We start from the raw sequence: 18,261 nt of genomic DNA on the forward strand, positions 1-18,261 counted from the left end.
GTGTTAGTGAGACGTTACAACACCTGGCTGACCAAATAATAAACATAAGGTGGGCATCCAACACACACAATCATCAAAAAGGCCCAGCAGAGGATGTAATTTCTCCATCAGCTCAGGAAGTTCAACCTGCCTCAGAAACTGCTGATTCAATTCTACACTGCAATAATCCAATCTGTTCTCTGCAAAAATCAGCACTGTCTGGTTTGGATCAGCCACGAAACAGAACAGGAAGAGACTACAACGGACAGTCAGGACTGCACAGAAAATCACTGGTGCCAACCTGCCCTCCTTTCAGGACTTATACATCTCCAGATTCAGGAAATGGACAGGCAACATCACTAACAGACCCATCACACCCTGGTAACAACCTGTTCCAACTCCTGCCCTCTGGTAGGAGCTACAAAGGACTGTACCCCAAAAAAACCAGACATCAGAACAGTTTATTTCCGCAGGCTATCACACTGATGAACACTTAACATGGTCATAATACATCTAAGCATGCTGTATATACTGTATATTGTATGTGTACATGAATACTCTGTCATGTCCACGTACCTCATGTACATAAGTAACTTGCTGACATATTTATTCCAGCATTTTTGCACTCTGCACCATTGAACTATTGCCTTCCTGTTTCACCTGTATATAGTCACTCCTTGTATATAAGCCTGAAGATTGTTGTGCCGCTACTCTTTGTAAATACACCGAGAGCCACTAAAGGGGTGTCAAATTCCATGGTTGTGTAAACATACAAGGCCAAATAAAGTTGATTCTGATTATGACTCTCCAGTAAGAAGTATCTGCCAACACGTAAAACTATTTTTTGACAAAAAAAAAATTCCAAAGGACAGAAAATAAATAGTAGTTCTCACAGCCTTTTCAGTTTATATGTGTTTCTTCACACTAAGGCATGACGAACAGCCATTTAAGCAACCCACATGGGGCAAACCAAACCTCAAACAACGATTGTCCTGAAAATTTTTGCCTTGTGTTTTCCTTCAATATGACCTACTTCTTAGTCAACCATATCACATTGTTGTTTGCCTCTTGGATCAGGGCATCTGCACCACCATGTCAGGTGTGAAAGAATAAATCTATTGACACCGGTCACAGTTCACTGGTTCCAACAAGCTCTCTGTATGGTTTTGAACTTCACGAGTTGTGGCAATGGGTTGATATCATTCTTAGCCACTTTCAGGCACGTTCCTGCCAAACTCCCTGTTGTTTAAAACCAGTAGATGAGGTGACAGGGGCTTTGGTAATTAGAGAGGTTTACCATTTGTAGAGGCAGGTGGGGGGGGACTTTTTTTTCTCCCCAATTTTACATGGCCAACTACCCCACTCTTCCGAGCCATCCTGATCTCTGCTCCACCCCATCTGCCAATCTGGGGAGGGCTGCAGACTACCACATGCCTCATCCGATACACGTGGAGTCACCAGCCACTTCTTTTCACCTGACAGTGGGGAGTTTCACCAGGGGGATGTAGCGCATGGAAGGATCATGCTATTTCATCCCACAGTTCCCCCTCCCACCTGAACAGGAACCCCGACCAACCAGAGGAGACACTAGTGCAGCGACCAGGGCACATAACCACATCTGTCTTCCTAACCGCAGACATGGCCAATTGTGTCTATAGAGACGCCCAACGAAACCAGAGGTAACACGCGGATTCGAATCAACAATCCCTGTGCTGGTAGGCAACGGAATAAACCGCTACGCCACCCGGACGCTCCTGGGAAGGAACATTTTAAGCTGTGACGGGGCTGGGTGTGCCCCTACCCAGTGGCCTTCAAGTTTCATACAGCACAGCCAGAAAAGATATCCCTGACGCTGTATTACATGTAGCACATGGTAACAAAAAAAGTTAACATTTAGGCGCTAATAGATACATAATAGCTAATAACGTTTAGTACTAGCTAGTGGTCCAGTATGTACTATGTATATACTGTTCGATGGAAGACTCGTATAGAGGCATGAGTCGTGATAAGCCTGCTGCTGTGTCTAAAATGAGTTACTGGGTTTGGTAGCAAAACCCTGACGGGGCTTGGTGATCCAAGCAGCATGTCTTGTTTATTGATTTTGCTGATGCCTCACGTAGACCCACTGATGATATTCTACTGTAAAGTAGCAGTCTAATAACCCAATGGTTTAAGTAAGAGAATGAAGTAAGTAACTTCACTTTCAATTGCAGCAGCTCTTAGAAATTGGATAAGGCGCTAGAAGAGACAAAGCAGGCCAGAAACAGCCAACAAAGTGGTGTATAGTAAAAAAAAAAAAAAAAAAAGATATGGTGGGGCATCTGGGCCACATAGTGGTCTATTCCGTTGCCTATAGGGATCGCCGGTTCGAATCCCCGTGTTACCTCCGGCTTGGTCGGGCGTCCCTACAGACACAATTGTCCATGTCTGTGGGTGTGAAGCCGGATGTGGGCATGTGTCCTGGTTGCTACACTAGTGTCTCCTCTGGTCAGTCGGGGTGCCTGTTCAGGGGGGATGGGGAACTGGGGGGAATAGCGTGATCCTCCCACATGCTACGTCCTCCTGGTGAAACTCCTCACCGTCAGGTGCAAAGAAGTGGCTGGCAACTCCATGTGTATCAGAGGAGGCATGTGGTCATCTGTAGCCCTCCCGGATCGGCAGAGGTGGTGGAGCAGGGACCGGGACAACTCGGAAGATTGGGGTAATCGGCCGGGTACAATTGGGGAGAAAAATGGGGGGGGGGGGGGATGAGATACGGCGTAGTTGGCTAAATACTGTCACACCGCTCTCTCTCTCTCTCTCTCTTATATAAATGATGTCATGATGTAAATATTAAACATGGTTGGTAATGAACAGCATGCCTTGCCAAATTACTGACAGATTAAAACTCCAAATAGCTTTTGTGTCTTACTTGAAACTACACTATAAACTGTAGAAATCAAGGTAGTTAAGGAAATACTGACCTGGTGCCTGAATACAACTTCAGCAAATAATTTGTTTTCTCTAATACAAGTTAAGAGTAATGGGTAATTAACCCAATCGCTTGTCATAAACACTTATCACAGGGAGTTAATTAAATCTGTGAAGGTCCTCTTGATATTGTGGATGGGATTTGTATCTACAAATTGAAAATACAGTCTGTTTTAGTAAACAAATATGCACTCCCTAAAATCTAATTAACATTTAACAAATCTGTCAAATTAAGGCATTTCAAGTACATAATTAAGGGACTCTTACTGCATATAAATGGATGTGTTTACAGAGGGTTTAAGCACAGTTTAACAATCCATTTACGCTTTCAGGTTTCATGGTGTGGTGTAGTGAAAATAAAGCAAAATTCGCAGCTTGTTCAGAGGCGGTGACAGTATTGTTGTGGTCGATGCAGGTTGTAAAGTTTTCCTTTCTGTTTGAGAGTAACACAGAAACACTACAACTTTTAAAAGTGAACGCAGCTTCCGTCAGTGCATTGTTGGCAATGTAGTTTGAGATTAAGTTACTCGCTCGGGTCTGTATGCATGCTTTAATACCAGTGTGTGTGTGTTCCCCTACTCAGTGGCCGCCAAAGTTTCAGCCCAGGACTCCGCAGTCTACACCCATCTACAGGCCAGTGGCCACTCTTTCAAGAATGAGGATGTGCACATCCTTGATAGGGAGGAAAGCTGGTTTGAATGGGGAGTCACAGAAGCCATATGCTGTGATTGCAACTATTTCCCAATCCCCTGTGAACAGTACACATTGCCATTGTAATTATAGTTAATAATCATGGTAATGTGCATATGAAACCGATCGTTGGTTTCGGTCATTATGCCACTGAGTTGACTGCAGGTATCCCCACCCTTATAAACAACAGAGACTGAAGAGGTCACATTTAGATGAGTGATGAAACATTTCTCTCAATAAATGTTGTGTCCGGATGAACTGATTCAACTTTCTGTTATTACTCTTTCTTTCGGTATAGACATTTAAATGCAGTTTTTTTCCCCCGTCTGTCTTAGGTGAGGCTGCCGCAGGACCGGGCTCACCTACACAGGAGCCGAACGCTCAGATTCACATCATAAAATCAGAAATGCTAAAGACAGGAACACTACTAATATTCATAGAGGAAGAGTACACCTTAATCCATGTATTGAAACATGTGGACAAAATAAACAAAAGGCTGTGAAAATATGTACGTGAGTGAGCTATATTGTACGTAGATGGCAGCGTGGGCCTGCCTCTGGATTATTTTCTTTCTGCATGCATGAGCATTATTGAAAATAGGTTATGATTTTAATGACCACCTAATAAAGTAAGGTGTGCATATTGTTCTTTCCATTACCCCTTTGGCAACATGACCACTGTCAGTCAGGCATTTTGTGTCTGTGCCGTGGCTGTAATTAAAACCTGGGCAGCCAAGTTAATGAGGCTTAACTGCTACTTTTGGACTGCCCTGTCATTCTGCACGCAGACAAGTCAGGAGGAGAGGCTGGAGAAAGGAGGGAGGCTGGTGTCGCTTCATCTAATTACTGACTAACTGTCTCTGCCCTCAACTGTTCCCATGTTGAGCTCTTGACTATTTCAAGATCACACACACACACATGTATATAGCCTACATAATATACCCTATATTAAGTATGTATGTATGTGTGTGCATTATGCGTGCATGTGTGTGTGTGTGTGCGTGTGTGTGTGTGTGTGCGTGTGTGTGTGTGTGTGTGGTAGTTGCAGTGAGCGTGTTTGTGTGTATGTGTGTGTATATACACACAGGGTGTTGTGATGCGTCTAGTGCAGCAGTGTGTAGTTGGAGGGAAGGTGCATGTGTTCTTCCAACCCGCTTGTGTCCTTCCTGCCCTTAGCTTGCTGCCGCTGGCTAGCCTTTGTGGCGAATAGGGAAGCATCCTAGCGTGTAAGCCTTCCCTTGCCAGTACATAGCCTCTCCTTCACCAAGACTCCTGCCAGGCCTCCCCGTGGCCACACGTGGTAACTGGGGTCTTGCGGCCCCAGGCTAACTTGGCAGGGGATCTCGGAGCAGCAGTGGGCCCCAGAGATATGGTGTGCAGGCCCACCCTGGTGGACACGCCCTGGCATCTATCAACCACTGCCCCGCTGTCTTGTGGGTGAGTCTGGAAGACATAAGGCTAAGGGAGCTTACCCCAACAGAAAAGCAAGCTGTGGTGGCACGCTTCGAGGCGGTTTCCGAAAAACTGGATTTCCGGCAGCCCCCTGCAGTTGTGTGGAGGTGCCAGTCGTCTAGGGATCCCCCTTGCCATCGGAACCATCTCCTCTACAATCAAGTCATGTGGCGTTGGGAGAAGTGCACCCCCCGTGCCACTTTAAAAACCATCTCTGCACAGGTATCTTCTGCTATCTGAGTCCTCAAAGGACCCACAAATAGAAGAAGATGGTCATCATCGGGCACGATGGACAACCAGCAAGCAAGCAAAAGTTGCAGTGAGGCTGTTGAGAGACATGGAGAGAGGGAGGTGAGGTAGTCAGACAGACAGAGAGGGTACAGCAGAGGAGGGGAAATGAAGGGGCAACAGAGAAATGTCAGTAGAACTTTTAAAAGGGTTAAGGCTCGTAAAGCTGCTGGCCCAGACGGCATCCCTTCCCGTGTCCTGAAGGCATGCTACACTCAGCTATCTCAGGTTTTTGCTGACATTTTTAACTTGTCCCTGTCATTGGGTGTGGTTCCACTGTGTTTTAAGAAAACCACCGCTGTGCCTGTACCCAAGAAAACACCTGTCTCTTGCCTTAGTGATTATCGACCAGTTGCTTTGACCCGCTATTATGAAAGGCCTGGAAAGATTGGTTATATCATATATAAAATGTAAGTTCCCTGTTACCCATGACCCAATACAGTTTGTCGTCTCTCCCAATAGATCTGTAGATGGCACTATCTCACTTGCTCTGCATACTGCTTTAGTACACCTTGAAAAGAAAAATACCTTCATAAGACAGTTGTTTATTGATTGCAGCTTTGCTTTTAATACAATTGTACCATCCAATCTGGTGTTGAAACCCAGAGGTCTTGGTCTGGGCAGCTCTATCTGTAATTGGCTATTTGATTTCCTGACAGGCAGGTCCCTGACTGTGAGAATTGTTAAAACATACTCCTCCACATTAGTTCTTAGGACGGGTGTGCCTCAGGGCTGCTGTCTCTTCCCCTATTGTAGTCTGTTTACACACGACTGTGTTGCCAAATGTAACAACAACAGCATCATTACGCCATCAGGACATCATTGCCACTGCCCTGCACTTTGCTTTGACCATCCGGATGCTGTTCATATATTACAGCTCTGCTTTCAACACTATCATCCCCGCCAAACTAACCACCAAACTCCTCTCCCTTGGCCTCAACCCCTCCCTCTGTAACTGGACCCTGGACTTCCTGACCTCAGTCTGTTAGGATAGGTGACCACACCTCCTCCACCCCGACCCTCAGCACAGGTGCCCCTCAAGGCTGTGTTCTGAGCCCCCCTCTTTTTCTCCCTCTTTGCCCACGACTGCCTGCCAACTCACCCCTCAAATGTAACAGTTAAGTTTGCGGATGACACCACAGTCATAGGCCATATCACCAACAATGACGAGGCGGCCTACAGGAATGAGACTCAGCACCTCACATCATGGTGCACCATCAACAATCTTGTCCTCAATGTGTAGAAGATGAAGGAGCTGATTCTGGACTTCAGGAGGTCTAGATGCTGCAGCCACTCCCCCATACACATCAATGGGATGTAAGTGGAGCGTGTCTCCAGCTTTAAATTCCTTGGATTCCACATCAGCGAGGACTTCTCCTGGACATCAAACACCCAGGCCCTTGTGAAAAAAGTCCATCAATGCCTGCATTTCCTGAGAAGGCTGAGGAGTGTCATCTATCCCCCAAAATTCTCACCAACTTCTACCACTGCACCATAGACAGCATTCTGACCAGCTGTATCTCGGTGTGGTACGGCAACTGCACATCTGTAGACCAGAAAGCTCTGCAGCGGGTCGTCAAGGCGGCCCAGCATATTACCAGTACCCAGCTACCAGCCATTAAAGACATTTATCAAAAACACTGCCTTCGAAGGGGTCTCAGCATCAGCAGAGATCCTACCCACCCCAACCATGGACCACTCTCCCCCTGCGCTCTGAGAGACGCTATAGGAGCCTCAGAGCCCACACTACCAGGCTCACAAACAGCTTCTTTCCCCAAGCTGTTACCCACCTGAACCTTGCTACCCACTCTGAATGTCTGTAAATATATTTATACTCATGCTTTATTTATCTTCAGACATCAATTTGATCAAGTAACGATAACAATCGACAACTCTGTGGTTTCACAAAGTGTGGCAGCCAAAAATCTTGGTGTTACGTTTGATCCCAGCCTTTCCTTTGATAAGCACATTAAAGAAATTACCAAGACTGCCTTTTTTCACTTACATAACATAGCTACAATTCGGTCTTTTCTTTCCATGGCTGATGCAGAGATTCTAATACATGCATTTGTTTCATCCAGACTTGATTACTGTAATGTTCTGTTTTCAGGTCTGCCACATTCTAGTACTAAAAGTCTTCAGATGGTTCAGAATGCTGCTGCTAGAATCCCAACTAAATCTAGGAAATTTGACCATATTACACCAATTCTTGCCTCCCTTCATTGGCTTCCTATCCATGTTAGATCAGAATACAAGGTGCTTCTGTTGACTTATAAAATCCTAAATGGGCTTGTCCCATTTTACCTGTCTGATCTCCTTAAACCTTACATGCCATCTCAAGCTCTTCGTTCTCAAAATACAGGGCTCCTGTGTGCACCCAAAGTTAAAAAGAAGTCAGCTGGTGGCAGGGCCTTTTCCTATCGAGCTCCATTCTTGTGGGATAACCTGCCTGCTGCCATCAGACAATCAGTCTGCTGAGTCCTTTAAATCCAAACTTAAAACTCATCTTTTTGCCTTAGCTTGCGATTAGTTGCCTTTAAGTTGAGTGCTTCACAACCTGTACTGGACGGCGGGTTGGTTTTCTTTCTCAATGAATTTGCCAACCACTATTCTGCCGACGAGATTAACGAGTATAGATTACAGATTATAGATTATGACTAATTGATGACTTAACTGATTATGGCTAATGACTATTGCAAACTGTTCTCTTCTCTAACATGTCTTTGCTCTCTCTCTGAATGACTTCTTCTCCTTTCTCTTTTTCTGTTTGAATGGTGTCATGTGAGTCTCTCACGTGCATGTGCAGTCGGTTCTCCTCCCAGGTCTCTGTGGTGATGGTGGTCACCATTTGGATGCTGCCTGCCCTTCCTCTCCTTTTTTCTTTTTTTTCCCTTTTTTCTTTTTTTACATGATGATGCTGGTCGCGTGGCTTGGGTCCTGGACTGTTCCGTTGGCATGTGGACACTGCTTGGCATCCTGTGCATCACGTTATTCATAACTTTTATGTCCATTATAATTCTGTTTATCCTCTTTCAATGTTGTATTGTGTAAATTGCATGAACACAACATCCATTGCACGCTGTCCGTCTTGGGAGAGAGATCCCTCCTCTGTTGCTCTCCCTGAGGTTTCTTCCTATTTTTCTCCCTGTTAAAGGTTTTTTTTTTAGGGAGTTGTTCCTTATTCGATGAGAGGGTCTAAGGACAGGATGTTGTGTTGCTGTTAAGCCCACTGAGGCAAATTTGTAATTTGTGATATTGGGATATACAAATAACATTGATTTGATTTGATTTGATCTTTAGCTTTTAGTCTTCATCTGTTTAAATCTTATACTATGTTTGCTATGTTTGTCTATGTTTGTCTTGCACTGTTCAGCAAAGCCGCAGCCCTCATTTCGTTTTTAATGACAATGAATTGAATTGAATCATCTTTGCAGATGACACCACAGTGATTAGACTAATAAATGACAGTGATGAGAGTGCCTATAGGAGGGAAGTGGAAGATTTAACCACATGGTACAATGATAACCTCTCTCTAAATGTCAATAAGACAAAAAGAAATCATTGCTGACTTTAGAAAGATCAGAGGGAATCACAATCCAATTTCCATCAATGTTGAAATTGTGGACAATTTCAGATTTTTCGGTTCACACATCACAGACACCATTATATGGTCTCTCAACACCAATTGCATCATGCAATTGGGTTTGTTTTTTGTATGAGTACCAAAACTCTTATGAACTTTTATCACAGTACCATTGAGAGTGTCTTGATAGGCTGCATCACAGTGTGGTTTGGCAACCTGAAAGCTCAGGACTGCAGACTGCTTCAAAGGACTGTAAAGACAGCAGCAAAAATCACTGGCATGGAACTACCATAACTTCATAATATTTACACCACTTAATGCCAAAGGAAAGCCCAACACATCATTAAGGACACCAGCCACCCCGCTCATGTTCTGTTGTTGCTCCTTACATCTAAAAAACGCTACTGGAGCATCGAATTACACACCACCTGTCTCAGAATAGTTTCTTCCCACAGGCAGTCAGGTTGCTCAACAGCTGATGCACCCATATGCACCTCACATTGTTGTGTTATCGTGTACATATATAATGTATGAATTCATTGTGTGCGTAGTCTATGTAGGTCTGTAGTGTTGTTGTTGTTTTGTTTTGTTTTTTGGACGGGGGGGGGCGGGGTTGTGCTTGTGTCCTTTGTCATTGTGTCCTTTGTGTTAAGGCAGACAGAGCCAGAGTTACAAGAATTTAATTGTATTCTAAATACATATGACAATAAAATTGCACTTGAGCTTGAAATGAGAAGTGATAGAAATTGCATGGGGAAAAAAGGTGGAGAAAGAGAAGGGTGAGGGAACAGGAGAATCTTATGTTACTGCTTCTGTGTATTTGTATCATTTACTATGAAACAACTCCATCTCTTCAAGTATTCACACCAAAGAAATCTGCACTGCCTACTCTGTGTGTGTGTGTGTGTGTGTGTGTGTGTGTGTGTGTGTGTGTGTGTGTGTGTGTGTGTGTGTGTGTGTGTGTGTTTGTGTGTCTGGATGATGGCACGGCCTTAGGGGATTTGCTATAATGGCCAACCTACAGGGAGAGTGGGAGAAAATGATGAGACAGTGGGGAAAGTAAATGGCTGACCAGCATATGTCCTCTGGCTCTCCACAGACTGACAGCCACACACAGAGTGCACGCACGCACATGCACACACACACACACACACACACACACACACACACACACACACACACACAAAACAAGGCAAACAAAACAAAGCATGCATGGCTTTTGGTAAATGCGCACATACACTTGCCCACATATAAATACACACACAAACATGCATGCACACTCTCTCTCTCTTCATCTATCTATATTCATCCCTGTATCCAGTCCTGCTTGAGGGTCTCAATGAGTGGGCTCAAGCCCCACACCACAGCTCCATGCTGGGTCCTTGGCTACATTAGCAGCCTGGTGGGAGGCAGTGAGGCCAGGCTTGCCAACAGCCTCTAGCTAGCTCCACCATCCCACAGAAACTGGCACCTGCTAAGCAAGCTGGAATGGTCACAAAGTGGGGGAGAATCTAATCCGGTTTGACTTGTTTCTCTGATGTCCTCAGCCACCATGGGGTTCATTTGGGACACTTCCACTTGAAATGAATGGGAAATGTGAGTGCTGTATATGCTTGGAAGTCCCTGGGAATTCTGATTGGATTAAACGGTTCAAGTCAAATGCATTTCTAAGGCTGCTTAAAAAAGAAAACATTCTGTGATGCAAGACTTACAGCAGATGAAGCCAATTTCAAACTCCTACGCATGGAATGACATTATATGAGAGTTTTAAGGGGGTTTATATCCTTAAATGTGTCCAGCAGCCAAGCCTTTTCTGTGTGGATCAGCTTCTGAGTCAGCTGACCTCCCCCTCGTACTTGAGCAGAGTTTGTCCTCCTTTACAGTGACTCACCTCTGGTTAACTTTTACAGACTCTGAATGCATCATACCTGCATAAGGGACAGGGGCGTCTTTATCCAGGGCCACTAGGGGAGGGTCCAGCAGGACAATGTCTGTGTTCTCAGTGATCACGCCGTGGTACGACGTCTCAATCCACGGCTTGTGTTTATTCACTGCGGAGAGAGAGAAGGCAGGGGAGTCAGTGGAGGGATTCAATAAAGTAGAAAAGAGAGCAAAAGATCTGTCGCTCTGAATGTGCTTACAACCTATTACTTGGTGAAGTTCTGTTTTATTCCAGGTGAAAAACAACTCTCACAGGATAGGCAATTGGATGGACTCGGATGTGAAACACGCACACACACACGCACACAGAGAGTTTAATTCTCTCCTTGGCAGAAGTCCTCCATCCTCCTTTTCTGCGAGAAACACGCATTCTGTTAATTTCCCCCTCTACCCTCCTTTTTCTCCAACGTTCATTCGGCTTTGAAAAGCTCCCTGCAGGCTCCAAAGCACTGTGCTGGGCTTGATCAATGATCAGCATCAAGCTGCAGACAGAGGAATGTTTCTTGGGCCAAGACTGAGTGTACAAGGTGCCGGTGTGATTAAGGTGCATAATTGAGTTAAAAGACTCTTGGGCTGTGTGTGGCAGTCGCTGGCCCACTTATCGGTGGTTTCCTGACTCTCAATCAAATTGTCTGCTGCACACGAGAGGATTTTCAAATCTTAACTGATTTTAAAAAACGTGGGAGACCACAGACACAACGACAGGTTTAACCTATTTTTTGATATTTTAATCGTAAGTACGTACACACCAGACGATCAGTCAAGACGCAGGACCACACACTTGGCGTCTATACCAAACAGCTGGCGATACCAGGGATTTGGGCTCTCACAGAAACTCACACATGATCAAACTGGATCACTGGCCTTCTCCAATCATAAGAAAAACAGCAAGATTGGCTGCAGTTTACGTTTCAAGTGTATGGTACCTTGAGACGCTCATTTCGTTCCTGCCGTCTCTAAGTCAAAGTCAATCGCTAAGAAAGCCTTTATTGTTTAGAATAATCTATTTGTAAATATTCGATCATCGCTTTTTTTTAAATTGACAAACATTCAAATATACATTCTTCTTCTTCTTCATCATCATCTTCTGCTTCTTCTTCTGCTCCTCCTCTTCCTCGTTCTTCTTCTTCTGCTTCTTCTTCTGCTCCTCCTCCTCCTCCTTCTTCTGCTCCTCCTCCTTCTTCAGCTTCTTCTTCTTCAGCTGCTGCTGCTCCTCCTCTTCCTCGTTCTTCTTCTTCTGCTCCTCCTTCTTCTTCTGCTCCCCCTCCTCCTCCTTCTTCTTCTTCTTCTTCTGCTCCTCCTCCTTCTTCTTCTTCTTCGGCGTAACGAATTCTGATCGCAAGTGGTCAGCAGGACGCATTTGGAGACGCATGATAGAGACAGGTGTAAACGGCGATGTGTCTCGCTCTCCATTTGTGATCCGATCGCCCAAACCACATTTTAAAACCAAGTGTAAACAGGGGTCTTAGATGAGTGATGAAACGTATCTGGCAATAAACGCCGTGTCCAGATGAACTGAGTCAACTTTCTTTGAGAGTAATATGTTCTTTGTGCAAACCTGTATTTACAGTATGGTTGGGTGCACTTACTGTTGTTCACGCATTTAGTCGTTGTTCACTGCCTGGATGTGGGAATTTAGCATATCCTGTATGCATATAGTATATGGAAAAATAGTTCTTAAAAGATAAATTTGGTTCAATGTAGAAGAAATACTGTGAATATTACATGTGTTATATGCCTTACAGAGGGGATACTTCAGAAATAAGCTCTGTGTTTACGTGGCAGTCAAGTATCACCTAAAGTATGTACATATTCGAAACATTCAATCAGATTGTAATAGAATTAATCACGTGATATTAATCTTAACTTAAACTATTATTGTATTGTTACGACTCGCCAGTTTTAAAAGACTGTCATTTGCTTTTCAACTTCTTTAAACTGTGTTAATATGGCTATATCTGTATTGTATGCAAATTGTAATGCAGTTTCATTTGGAAACAAAAGTCTTTGCAGATGAAGACTATAAACTATTTTGTTGTTGTTGTTTTGTTTTTTTTGCTCCTTCAGCAGAATAAGGCCGCATGGGCTTAAACATAACATTTCAAGGCTGACAGTACACTTTAATCAATCTCTGTGCAACCTGTTATTCACACACGCATGACAAGAGACCAGAGAAACCAAAAACTGCCACTCGCTCAATGTGCACTTGTTTTAAATTGTGCTGCCAAGAGGCCTTCATAATAACTGTTTGTTTTTCTTGGAATGGAAGACAGTTCTTCATACATGGGTGCATTCAAATAAAGTACTGATATTTGGGACCTTTGTTTTTCTTTATAACAGAAAAGAAAAGAAAAAAATCACAACATACTGATATCGCATTACTTAATGCATTAAGATTTTGCGTTAATGTGCAAAAATTACAAGTCCTTACATAACAGCCAACTGCCACTTCTAATGGGGGGGGAATAATTTATTTGCAATTTTCATCTCAACTTTATTTGTTTTATCTAATTCGTTATATGGCAGGATAATTTATGTGCAAAAGGAATCATTTTACCCAAGAAAAAAACGGTCACGCCTGTTGCTGGACAACTAGACGTCAGGAGCCCTGGACCCGGAGCTCCAGCTCTGCAGCACCTGAGGCCTGATCAGCAGAGTGGCACAGCCACAGCTGCAGCTACTACAGACAAGAAACAAGGCTGCCTAAAAGAAGGAGCACCTGCTGTCCTGGCGTGTGCACCTTCCTGTTTTTCTAAAGGTACTGCATGAGACTGCTGGAAAAGTGTCTCTCGGGTCATACAAATACTTGAGCATCTGCACACCCATGAATTAACAAGGAAATAAAATGTACTGAATAGAAGATACACAGAGGGAAAAGAGAAACGCAACAATAAACAAACGAACTATGATTTCAACAAATTGGGCACTAAGAGTACGACATTCAAACTGAGTATTTGAAAACTGCACTGGTGAGACGCATATATATATATATATATATATATATATATATATATATTGTAACGTGCATGGATAAGTAGACACGTTGGTCCTTGACTAACGGGTCTGACCCTTTAGTCGAGCGGTTAGCGACGTCTCCTGCGGTGCGGGCGGTACGGGTTCGCTTCCCGGCCGCGGCAGTTCCTGTGGTTGCGTTGTCCCCCGAATTCGCTACATTGGTGTCAGAAGTGGGATGGAGCGACCGTAAGGCCATCGGAAGCGTAGGCGCCCTGAGGCGTGAAGGAGCTGATATGCTTAAGCGCGGGGACGCGCTTCCCGAAGGAGGGGGGTAGTGTAACGTGCATGGATAAGTAGACACGTTGGTCCTTGACTAACGGGTCGACTGGTTAACGTTGTCGCTTGCGGTGCAGGAGATAGGGGTTCGCGTCCCGGTTGTGGCGACGGTATCTCAGACTGCCCCCCGAATTCGCTACAATATATATCAATAGTGCCATTAACATGCATTACACAGATCTGGGGAATATGGGTATAGAGCGTTAATTTTAAACACAATATGAATTAAACAACAAAATAAATAACTCCACTGCCAATAACTCTATTGATTCTTGATCAATATGTCTATCGAGGATAGACAGACAGACAGATAGATACATAGATAGATAGATAGATAGATGGATAGATAGATGGATAGATGATAGATAGAGACTGGCAGACAGACACAGACATATAATTCTAAGGAGATAGGGGAATGAAAATATTTGTACAATAAAAATAGATTATGTGCATCTTCCATACAATGTGCCGACAGCAAGTATAAAAATGTATGTAAATGGAAGATTTTATCAAGAAGGATAATAAAGAGAGGAAATTGGAGAGTACTTAACGATGAATGACAATGAGGTGCTGTGGTTACCCTGGAAAAAAAAACACCAACACTCCAACAATTAATATTCATGACCTATTTTGCTACAGAACGCATTTCAGTCCGGATGCCCTCTGTGGAGATCACTTTCAGGAGATCGAGAGAACACATTAGTCTGTTTTGACTTTATAAATATGCATGTGTTTGGTGCTGTCACAACAGCAAGGGGTAAAATTACACTGTTGGTCCCATACTGTTGGTCCAATTTCAACTTTAAATGCCATAGCATTTCATTTTGGAAACTGTATAGCTTGCTGATGACCCTGTGCCGGATAATAACAGGACAATTCTCCCCAAAACAGAATTCACATAAGCACTGCTGTCCCTTCTAAAAGCTGAAGTAGGTAAAGCAAACTTCTAGTTTCTGACACTGGAGAAAGTATTTCGGGGCTGCCTCTTGATGATGAATAGCACACTGGGGGTCTAATGGGGCTTGCACAACCTAATCTAGTTTGCTGGCTTGGGTTTAAAAGATACTAAAAATATTTCCCCGAATTCAGAGTCATTTTCGCCAGTGCAGTGCACTGCTAAGTTTTTAAATTACACTTAAAGACAGGGGCGCCCGGTTGGTGTGGCGGTCTATTCCGTTGCCTACCCACACGGGGATCGCCGGTTCGAATCCCTGTGTTATCTCCGGCTTGGTTGGGCACTGGCCGTGTCTGAGGGTGGGAGGTCGGATGTGTGTATGTGTCCTGGAAGCTGCACTAGCGCCTCCTCTGGTCAGTCCGGGCACCTGTTCGGGGGGGCGGGGGATAGCGTGATCCTCCCACATGCTACGTCCTCCTGGCGAAACTCCTCACTGTCAGGTGAAAGAAGCGGCTGGCGACTCCACATGTATCGGAGGAGGCATGTGGTAGTCTGCAGCCCTCCCCGGATCGGCAGAGGGGGTGGAGCAGCAATCGGGACATCTCGGAAGAGTGGGGTAATTGGCCGGATACAATTGGGGCTGAAAAAAAGGGGGGTGGGGTTACACTTAAAGACGTTAGAGAATATGATGCCATCCTTACCTCTACTTAGGTCAGAGTGTATGTGAAGGTTTACAGGATACCCTACGACAGGTCACTGCAAAAAGTTGGTGACTTTATATATAGTGTATGTATAGAGTACATCACAGCAGGGAACTATTACTGGAGGTTTAACATTTAAAACCATTTGAATGTACCAAATTAAGGCAAATGAGGCCTCTAGAGAAATGAAAAGGCTTAACCTATACATTCAGTCAACCCATTGGTTTTTTGGATCTCCATCATCCTTTTCGCACAGGCACACGGAGGTGAAATGCTTGCTAACCTCTGTACATAATGATAACAGTGATGACCTAATTCTTTACTGTGCTAAGGAAAATGTAATCCACTTGTGAATCTTGCATCACAGGACAACCAATTCTCTGTATATTGTTGAGAAGATAGAGGAAAATTAAATATTCACCTTTATGGGGGGAAAAAGTACATGCAACTACAGCCTTGGTACAGGGAAAAGATAAATTAGATCACCTCATCAGCTACGGAAGTCTTCCAGCAATAGTGGTATGGAAGGATTGGATGAATATGCTCTACACGCAGATAATGTGACATATAAATAACACATAATACTGAATGATTTATCTCTGGGAAGTAATGATGGCATCGCTGAGCATTGTTATAAGCAGTTTTAAAGTTTGATACTCGAGCACCCTGCAGACCAGTGAGAAAATAAATTACAATACAGACAAAATAAGTTTGTTTTCTCAGAATAGCATACGTTACACTGATCACTTAAAAATGATGTATATGGGCGTCCGGGTGGCGCGGCGATCTATTCTGTTGCCTGCCAACACTGGGATCACCGGTTTGAATCCCCGTGTTACCTCTGGCTTGGTCGGGCGTCCCAACAGACACAGTTGGCCATGTCTGCGGGTGGGAAGCTGAATGTGGGTATGTGTCCTGGTCGCTGCACTAGTGCATCCTATGGTCACTCGGGGCACCTGTTTGGGGGGGGAGGGGGAACTGGGGGGAATAGCATGATCCTCCCACACCCTTGGGGGTAATTGGCCAAGTGCAATTGGGGAGAAAAGGGGGGAGGGATACCGGGATACCCCCCCCAAAAAAACGAATTTATACATCTATTTAAATCTACAATAGATATATGCAATTTCATTTGTGAAAAGACATGATTTAGTTTACAAAAGTCAACAGATCAATCGTTGAGAAAAGGCTGCAACAGTGGAAATGCCAACTTTGAATACGCGAATTCTGGCCATTCAAAGGTACAGCGTTTCATAAATATTTGACAAATGTAGGTATGCTGTGAAAATACACACGCCGCCGGGGCTCTTTCACCCCTGACCAGCTTGCACTTATCACCTGGCTGCCAGCACAGCACACAGCGCACGGCTGCTATTATCTTCAAAAGTTCAAATTCTGTCCAACAAGACAGTTTCCCCAGTGAATCTCTGCAATGAGAGAGAATGAATTAAGCGATTTTGTTTTTGCAGGTGTTTCCTACATTCAGTACAATTTAATTTTCGACATCTTTATAGAACGTGGATCATGACAGCCGTTTGGTGACATGGAGCATGGCTAAGCTACTAAACCCCACGATTCCATGTTTAGGGACAAGAATTGATTCAGTAATGTTTCATATTTACATTTTCACTGACCTTAAGTAAGTTAAAGTTAACTAAAATGTGTATTTAGAATAGAAAAGAATACTCTTTATTAGTCATATTGTACATACATACAAATGAAATGTATTCTCCGCATTTAACCATCCTAGCTGTGTAGCTAGGAGCAGTGGGCAGTCGCCCTTCAGCACCCGGGAACCAACTCCAGTTATTTCTTCCTATTGCCTTGCTCAGGGGCACAGACAGGAGTATCAACCCTAACATGCATGTCTTTTTGATGGTGGGAGGAAACCGGATTGCCCAGAGGAAACCCACGCAGACACGGGGAGAACATGCGAACTCCACACGGAAAGGACCTGGGACGGTCTGGGGTTCGAACCCAGGACCTTCCTGCTGTGAGGCAACAGCGCTAATCACTGGGCCACCGTGCCGCCATTTTTCATCATTCGCACTTGTGGTTAAGTAGACTTGTGTAGATATCTTGAATGATCATTTTGCCTAATCATAAGTGAATCAAAAATATATGCAATTAATATTTTAACTGGTTACAGTTCTGGACATGTGCAGGAGTAGATATCATCCACAGCTATAATAACGTAATGTTTCATATCAGTAATTGTGAAGATGACTTGATATTATGAATATGACTAGTGACGATCACCAAATTTTATCATGATGCAAGCATGTTCAGATATGTTCAATTAACATTTTTGACCGGTCGTGTTTGAATTGCAATTATTTACAACAAATAGGATAAGATCACAATTTTAAATGTTTGTAAATCCAAATATGTAGAATTAACATGTCGGCTGTCCATTGTTGAACCGTCTTTATTTCTGTCTCTACTTAGAACTAGTCATAATTACACTGCTGCTGT

At 43.9% G+C, this 18,261-nt stretch overlaps 1 protein-coding gene across 1 annotated transcript in view; it reads right to left on the minus strand.

Annotated features, from left to right (window-relative positions):
- The window catches only part of LOC130115195 (calsyntenin-2-like), a 206,632-nt gene extending 194,790 nt beyond the window's left edge, over positions 1 to 11,842 (minus strand). Inside the window, exons 1-2 of the mRNA XM_056282813.1 lie at positions 11,829 to 11,842; positions 10,890 to 11,080 (exon numbers count right to left, since the gene is read on the minus strand). Of these exons, the coding sequence (XP_056138788.1) occupies positions 10,890 to 11,080; positions 11,829 to 11,842 (205 nt within the window). The remainder of the gene's footprint in view (positions 1 to 10,889; positions 11,081 to 11,828) is intronic.
- Between the last annotated feature and the right edge of the window lie 6,419 nt (positions 11,843 to 18,261).

This window comes from Lampris incognitus, chromosome 7 (genome assembly GCF_029633865.1).
Source record: "Lampris incognitus isolate fLamInc1 chromosome 7, fLamInc1.hap2, whole genome shotgun sequence".
Classification (NCBI taxonomy): Eukaryota; Metazoa; Chordata; class Actinopteri; order Lampriformes; family Lampridae; genus Lampris; species Lampris incognitus.